The following is an 8,760-nucleotide window of genomic DNA, read 5'->3' as shown; positions in this document are numbered from 1 at the left end:
CGCGCCTTTCCCGCGCCTTCGCGCGAATCACGCGCACCTCAACCATTAACTGCACCAGCATGCAAAGCCATACCAGAATGCACCACTTTAGATCACGAACTCGAGCGCGCGCTTGCTAAGCGCAACCAGAAGCACACCGCAGGCGCCTCTTCACCTTCACCATCAGCATCATCTCCTTCGCAATCTCCATCATCACCAATCGCATCGCTAGTCAGGGATGACTCTAAACATCTATTGCACACTAACGCGCCAGTTGAAACACGCGCGCCTATCGCTACCACCTCGCCAGAAGTCAGGGATGACTCTAAATATCCATTGCACACTAACGCACTGCTAGAAACATGCTCGCCCCTCGCTATCACATTGCTTAAGGAAGAAACCTTGCCAATCGCACCATCGCCATCACCGCTATCACCACTCGCATCATCAGAGGTTAGGGATGACCCTAAAGATCTATTGCGCCTTAGCGCGCCTATAGAGGAGCCTCCTACCGCACCAGAAGCTCAAGTCACACCTCGCATCAACCAGAGTTTGTCTCTGGAAATTCCAGATGTCACTCACGATCACGCGCACATCGCGCTTTTTGCTTCTAGTGACTACCGCGCGCCGGTAAAGCATCCATGCATCATACCATCTAACCACCAAGCAGAGCATGTCTCAGGCGACCCTGGCGCGACTCAGGCGCACCATATTGCGCCTGAGGACGCGCAACGCGCGCGCCTAGAGGTATTGTATATTTTTCCTCATCTTGTTTCGCGCTTTTTGTCCCTTTCATGTTTAAAGCTCTTAAGGAGCTATATGACGCTTCCAAACACTTTAGGTTCATCTTCGCACCACCCCTTGTTCACGCGCCATGATTACGCGCATCGCGCAATATGCGCGCGCATTCCCGCGCCTCGCGCATTCATAAATTTAGCAGAGTTTTCACATTATCATGTTTCAATCACTTCCCCCCTTTTAAATCGCATTTCTTTCATTCAACACAAAACATATTCCAATCAGTCATCCAGGCGCGACTTAGGCGCGTGCCTGACACATACATATGCGCCTAACTCCCCTATCATCATCTTTAACTTTGCACTTCCCACATTTATTCACATTCTGCGCACTTTTGCTTACCATGTCAATTTCATTCCTGCGCGCCTTGATGCGCACTATTCTCCTTCACCTATGCGCCTATTGCGCCTTGATATACCACCCTTACAGCCCATTGGCGCAACATTTGCGCCTAATTCTTCACTATACATGTCTCTCGCTAATGCATTTGCAGAGAAATGGCCGTTCCTCGCGTGTTCGGCCAATATAATTAAATTCGCGCGAAATCGCACCAAGGCGCGCACATCGCGCGCATCCTATCAGCTTGTAGGGCGCCCCTACACCCCTTGCAGCGCCTCCCATTGGCGCGCCTTCAACCTGCAGCGCGTTGTGCAGGAATTCATTCTGCCAGTTACAAGCCCCCCCCAAGCGCGCCAGCCTCGCTCATTCCAACCCTACCTTGGGTAAAGCGTCAGCTCGCAAGAGACGCGAAGCACGCTAGTCACGCGCACTCGCACGCGCTCAAGGAGGAGGATCAAGCGCCTCAGCCGCGCATGAAAGAACAACATATAGCATCGCTGTTTCATAGGATACCATTCGTTTTACCCTGGGTTTCATCCAGCGCTCTTTCATTTTATTTTCTCTCATTATAACGCCATCCAAAGAACTAATAACTCGCTGATATATATGCATATAGGAATCACTTAGAAGAACATAGAAGAAAAACAATCATAGAACGTGCCCGCCTAGCTCAATAGTATATTTTCTCTTCGCATGCATGACGCGGCACCATGCTCCTTTTTACCTTAGAACGCGCACATATGCGCGCAGTCTTCCCACGCTCACGCGCACATACGCGCGCAATATTCACGCGCCCATACGCCTCGCGCGCGCACACATGCGCGCTTCCTGCGCCTCGCTCATAGGAAGGTGTAGATGTCGACAGCCGCACGAAGAAGACAAGTCGGATAGGACATCCGCAAAGTTTACCATTTTTTCCTTCGCATTTTCACATATAGTTTTACTCACACTGTTCAAACCTTACCACCTAATATTTAGCGCGCCTAGCAGGACTTGGTTTGGACTTGGATTGGATCGCTCTTGGACCGCACCACTTCGCATCATATGCACAATACAACACATGCGACACTCACGCGCTTTCTCGCACCTTGCGCGCGCGCACTTTCTCGCGCTTTATGCCATATGCGCACCACATCCATATCACTCTCACATCATCGCCTCACACCCAGGGAACACTATTCACACCAGAGTCACCCTTGCAATTCGCCATGCTACGCTTCATTCCCGCGCCTTCACGCATAGCGCGCGCACATTCTCGTGCCTTGCGCGTACCATGCGCGCAACTTCCCACGCTTCACGCACATCCACGCAATAATTCCTGCACTTGCGCATTCATCGCCCAACGACCCAAGCATCATACAGGCATCGCGCACACATACTATCACGCAAAATCCTCACCATGCGCGCGCTGAGTGGGGACACTCAGAATTTAAGTCCCTGGGAGATGTAGAGACTCGTGCATCTCATAGTGTGATATGGCGCTTTACACTAGGGAGTATACAGCACCAACTCGCAGCATCACTCTGTGTACCATCCACAGTGATTCCTATATGACGCGCAGCTTTCCCGCGCAACGCGCGCCATGCGCGCACCATTCCCGCGCTTCACGATGTATACGCGCGCGCGCGTTCCCGCGCTTGCGCGCCCTATAGCGCCAGCCATCCAGATGCATCCATCCACTGTCCACCAAGCTCCCTAGTGCGTATATTTCCATTTCCTTTATTAGCATAGTTCCACCTTTATTTTTATCATAGTTTCTCACACATATATATTTTTACATACCTACTCGGTAGCGCTTCGGCTCCGCATGAGCGCGCTTAGGCGCGCTATATAAGCGCCAGCAGTACATACTATTAAGAACCTTACTTTTCCCTTGAACTTACTAGTTATCACCCACTATTTACTTAGCAGTACATAGTAGAAGTCTATTGGTCTACACTTTGCATCTATCTTTTCTTATATTGCTTTATATCATCACTTAAGCTTAGTCTCTTTTATTTCCGCTTACGCGCGCGCGCTTTCCCGCGCTTCGCGCTAATACGCGCGCGCGTTCCCGCGCCTTCGTACCTTGCGCGCACTTGCGCTTTCTCACGCTTCGCTGAAGCGCGTACCTCTAGATCTTCGCAGCACTCGCTTCCCCTAGGGTCGAACGCACTTGTCTCCTCAAGAATAGCAGACTAGGTAACGCGCGACCTCACAACATTTTATAGATACAGTTAGGAGCATCCTTGTTCCTCATTGTATTGTTGTTTCTACAACGCGGTTGCTTTCGTCGTTGGAGCGAAGGTAGTTAGTATTATATTAAATGTACTTGTACCTATACATATTCCTTTTGGCTCGCAAGGTCACACTTGAGATTTTCTCGAGAAAGGAGCGTTTTAGCGAGCTCTAGGAGGGGTCAGTAGTGCTTGAGATTTTCTCAAGAAAGGAGCGTTTTGGCGAGCTCTAGGAGGGGTCAGTAGCGCTTGAGATTTTCTCAAGAAAGGAGCGTTTTGGCGAGCTCTAGGAGGGGTCAGTTGTGCTTGAGATTTGCTCGAGAAAGGAGCGTTTTAGTGAGCTCTCTGAGTTGGCACCATCGAGTACAACATGGAATGCATTTCCTGAAAACCTGTTACATGACAACATAGTGCAAACCTACTTAGTTTTGATCAAGACCGCGCTCCAAAGCAATACGACGAATTCGAGCCTCCTCCTCCTCCCGACGTGCACGAGATAGCTCAATCTCAATTCTTGCAAATTCCATCTGTTGAGTCATCCTCTCCTGCTGGTGCTGATGATCTTGGTCAGATAGACGCATCGCATGCTCCCACTCATCACGAGCACTGCGGGCCTTGAGATCATGAGCCCAAATTTCGGTCTCAAGTTTCATGCGTTTATAGCGTTCGTGCTCCACACGATCCTCATGTTTGCTGTTAAGGTGCGTCATTATGGAATCTGCCGTCTGAGACATCCTATCTGCAGCGGCAGAGGTCTGATCGAGAGTGCTGCCACCAGGGCGTTTGCGTGATGAAGAGGGGGGGCGACTAGATTGAGGTGAAGCACTCTGAGTAGGTGCACGTGCACGAGACTGCTTTGTAGAAAGAGAGGGTGAACTTGCGCGACTTCCTTTGAGTGAGCTGACGCGAAGAGACTGCAGCGCTCGGCTAGCACCAATGTCCGAATCTTCCGAGTCAATGGGTGTGGATTGAGGGCTAGCTGATGACTCCTTGAAATCAGAAAAGAAAGGTGAATTGTGGGTGGTGCTTTGATTGGGTACTGGTGAGCGCTCAGGAGAGTTCAGCGATATCACGCCGTGTGTGTTGGAAGTTGTGATGGGAGGAGGTTGGGGTCGTTGGTACCAGTGTGGTAATGGAGCGAGTGAGAATGAGTTGGGCGTGTCGCTAGGACCATGGTCCGAAAATAACAGCGGGGATGGTGCTGACAACGGTGATTCGAATGACTCCATGGAGGGGGGCTGGTCAACCATCATATCATCTGGTGCATCTATAATGCCAGCATCACCTGTAGTATGAGCGCTGATCTCAACTATTTCTCCGTCCTCGGCATCCTCATCTGTGTGAGTGTCATCGTCGCCTGCGGCCGGTGCTTGTGGTTGCTTTGAGATAGCGAAATGTTCTAATGCAGCGGACGCAAAATCTTGCCCTGTATCCGCTGTAGAGAAGGCGTAATTGAAAGCTGGGTTTGTGCGCCACCAGCCATGAAGCTCAGGCCACCAGGGAAATTTTTCGAGCTTTGTATCTAACAGAGATACGATTAAGACATGTGCAGTTCAACAGCGGCTAAAACTTACCAATCAACGACTTCATCGTTGGATCCTCTTGCAGCTCTGCATATGTCTTTCCGGCTCCTGACTGCTTGAGCTCCTTGTTGAACTCGTTATATTTTTTCTTGAGCCTAAAACATCTGATCAGTGATTCTAGTGGGAGGAGAAACAATGCAGGAACGGGATACATACGTGCCGAAACGAGTTGAAACTGGTTTGATAAATGCCTTTGGGTCCTCCTTGAAAAGTCGTTGGACCTCCGGATCCTCGTCATTCGAAAATACGGCTTGTGCGACCTGTGAATAAAAGGTATCTCTCGAAGTTCCGCTCTGTTTCTTCTTCCGACCTTGCTCCTTCGCATCCTTTGCAGAATCGGAGAACAGCTTGATCCGTGCATCTTCGTTTTCCTTGCACCAGGCAAGGAGACGTTCTGTACGAGCGCTACGAACCCCCTCCCAATGAATAGTGCATTTCTTCCCAGTGTCCGTACTGGCGGACACACCGGCTCGAACTCCACCACCTCGACCTCTCTGTCCAGAGCGTGACATGATTCAGGGCGTTTATTACGACAACGATTGGTGATCGGATTGAATCTTTGGCACCATCGACGCCAGTAATGACGATGTCAAGTGACAGGGCAGGGCGGAGTTTGAACATGCCGTACCGGCAACGCAAAATCTTGCTGTGAATTTTTTTCTACGTTCGACTTTGAGAACCGTTATTATCTAATGACCATCTGCTTTACATTGGTTAGCAATCCGTGGGAAGAAGCGTTTCCTTTGCGCACCAGCCGAGGTGTGTTCGCAGAGCGGGCGATAATCAATTTATGTTCTCCTTCGACTCTCCACATGACCTTCCATGAGTTTCTAATGACTGACAGCTGTAAATCCACTTGCCCTGCATCCCAAGATTCTGTAGCTCAGCACCAATGTTGCAACTTCATGATTCACTATCTTAGCTCAGGACTTGACAACGGTGGGTCATAGCTTGCCTTGATATCTCACTTACCATTTGATAGATATCTCATATAGTACATACGTATCAGTGCAATTGGGTGTCTCTGCACCATGCTGCAGGATTTTTGCGCGTGCGTATTGGTGACCCTGGTAACATAATTCCTCCAAAGAACAACAAAGTCACCGTTTGGCGCAAGTACGTGTTCATTACAGGCTGTTGGCACAAAGCTAAAAAATATAGAAACCGCGCAGCCCGCGCTCTATCTTCCAGATACAACCTATCAAACTCAACCTGAAAGATCCGCGCACCAGGATTTAAATGATGGCTTGGGGATTGTTCGCATGCGTGACGGCCAGTTCGCACGATACTGAAAAGTTACAGGGACAGCGCAACCTGCGCTCTATCATCTAGATGCAGCCTATTCAACTTAGGCTGAGGGATCCGCGCACCAGGACTTGAATGATGGCCCGGGGATTGCTCGCAATGGTGACGGCCGGTTCGCACGACACTGAAAAGTTACAGGGACAGCGCAGCCTGTGCTTGATCATCTAGATGCAGCCTATTCAGCTTAGGCTGAGGGATCCGCGCACCAGGACTTGAATGATGGCCCGGGGATTGCTCGCAATGGTGACGGCCGGTTCGCACGACACTGAAAAGTTACAGGGACAGCGCAGCCTGTGCTTGATCATCTAGATGCAGCCTATTCAACTTAGGCTGAGGGATCCGCGCACCAGGACTTGAATGATGGCCCGGGGATTGCTCGCAATGGTGACGGCCGGTTCGCACGACACTGAACAGTTACAAGGACAGCGCAGCCTGCGCTCTACCATCTAGATTCAGCCTATCCGACTCAGGCTGAGGGATCCGCGCACCAGGACTTGACATCAGCGCAGTGTGTTTGTTCACACTTTCAGGAGGAAATCTTTACTCGTAGATTTTGGAGCAATTTTAATACACTTTACGCGTAGATGTGGGACCTTCTGATGTATTCTCATCATTAGTTATTGAATCGTACTCCAGAACATTCATTGATTACTTGCAAACTAATTAACAAAGGTATAAGAGATCTAATACGAGCTATACATCTAGGGTGAATCAAACACAGCGTCATCACGCTGTTCTCTCTGCCTTGCGAGAGCATTGACAGACATATTGGCCTTCATTACGTCGTTAAGTTCACCTCGGCGATTCCTCCCGAAAACTTTTCTGAAATAGCATTTTGGAAAGGTTGGAATGGAGGGTAAATAACGCACCTGGTCCACCATTCGAGAAGTCTTTCCACCCTGCGGTGCGCTTCTCGACCAGGGGCCCTTTCGAAGAAGTCCACGATGGTCCGCCAAAACTGTTCGTAGTCGAAGTCGCCATCCATGGACCGCCATGAGGTAACGGAAGAAAGTGCGAATCGCACCTGCCAGTATGTAGTGAAAACGTATAATAAATTTGACTAAACATGATAACTTACTTGACATACGATGTATGCGATCGAGCGAGGAGTGACTTTTTCCAGTTGGATGATCTGTGCCACGTGTTTTTTGACCTTGATTCCGGACAGAGACTTCCTGGCCCGTCGGTTGTTGCTGATGACATCTGCACCGTCGCCGTCGCCGTCGACATCTTTTGCTGAGGAAGGGGACGTGAATACGGCCTTGTAGCCCTAAAACATAAGTTAGTTTGCTGTCAAGTTGCCTCAGTAAAACAAACCTGAATGAGGATCTTGCCTTTGAAAAGACCTTCCTCAAGGTCGTCCAGATTGGCAGTGTACTTGTCGTACAAGTAAGCGGGGAAGGATAGATCTGTGACGATATACCCATCCGAGCAATTTCTGATTCCTGCCCTCACTCTAGTGAACGGTGAACCTTGTCTTTCGGGATACCGAGGGCACATCGACTTACTCTGGGTTATCCCAATCAAGCTCGGCCGGACAAAGTAACTTGCCACACACATCATGGGCGAATCCACGGGAATGTTTATCGTTGGGGTCAACGAGGGAAGCCGGCTTGAATTCACGATTGACCCATTCCGAAACGAGGGTCTTCAGTTTCGAGGTGTCGTCTCCTCGAGCGCCATCAGCCCCCTGTCGAAGCTAGACAAAGACTTAGCTATGACACAGACAATCGATATTATTAAACAAACCATCTTCAACATGTGCGAATACTCCTCGTACTCCATCTCTGAACCCTTCTTGTAAAACCACGGCAAGGTTCTAGTAAGCGTGGTGTAACCTATTTGCAGTCGATCCTGTCTACGTATCCGTGCTAATGAGTAGTGTGCACGAACAAAGGGTGAAACACTTACTCGGTAGTAGTATCTGGGTCATCGGTCTCGTATCTTCTGTCGTTTTCGGCGACGAGGTCCTCGATACTGTCGAACAGGGCGACAACACGCCTGATTGCTCTTCCTTTAGCGACATACCAGATTGTTTGCCTAACAGATGGTAAGCAATGCGTCCCAATACGTGCGTTAGCGACCGCACCTTTCCTTGACTGCGCGCCCCGACTGCAGGACCTCCAGCTTCTCCTCCAGCTGAGCAATTTTCCGTCGCTGCAGAGCTTGCACATGTGCCGCTGCTGCTTGAGATTGTTGCGGCTGAACATCATCTCCGTCCAGCTGGTTCTCGATGCGCGAGGTGCTGCCTTCGCCTTCGCCATCGACGTCGGAGGTGTTACCCTCGTTTTGCTGGCCCTCGACATACGACATAGTGGCAGGGGCTCAAATTGGCTAGAGAATGAATGAAACAGTCAAGCCTGAGGGAGTGCGAGTGAGGAATGAAGCTAACCTGGGCCAGCTCGCATTTTATACGTTAGTCAAGACCAGGGCTGGTTGCCTAAAAAGAATACTAGTATATCGCACTAGCACAAGCGATTAAGTCGCTTGAAAGTGATTCCTATTTAGGAAAATCATTGACGTTGCAAAAATAAACGGCC

The 8,760-nt window shown here is 49.9% G+C and overlaps 1 protein-coding gene across 1 annotated transcript; it reads right to left on the bottom strand.

Annotated features, from left to right (window-relative positions):
• Window positions 1–6,921: 6,921 nt before the first annotated feature.
• On the bottom strand, window positions 6,922–8,533 carry F5891DRAFT_1238952 (uncharacterized protein; the record flags this gene model as incomplete). Its single annotated transcript, XM_041369686.1, has 8 exons — window positions 6,922–7,042; window positions 7,090–7,244; window positions 7,299–7,490; window positions 7,538–7,676; window positions 7,729–7,919; window positions 7,970–8,078; window positions 8,132–8,260; window positions 8,310–8,533. The coding sequence occupies 8 exons, from the start codon at window positions 8,531–8,533 to the stop codon at window positions 6,922–6,924; spliced, it is 1,260 nt and encodes a 419-aa protein (XP_041223822.1).
• Between the last annotated feature and the right edge of the window lie 227 nt (window positions 8,534–8,760).

The sequence above is a fragment of the Suillus fuscotomentosus genome (genome assembly GCF_016647785.1).
Source record: "Suillus fuscotomentosus strain FC203 chromosome Unknown F5891scaffold_40, whole genome shotgun sequence".
Lineage (NCBI taxonomy): Eukaryota > Fungi > Basidiomycota > Agaricomycetes > Boletales > Suillaceae > Suillus > Suillus fuscotomentosus.
The sequence above is the reverse complement of the archived record's forward strand: the minus strand, read 5'-3'. Positions and strand labels throughout refer to the sequence as shown.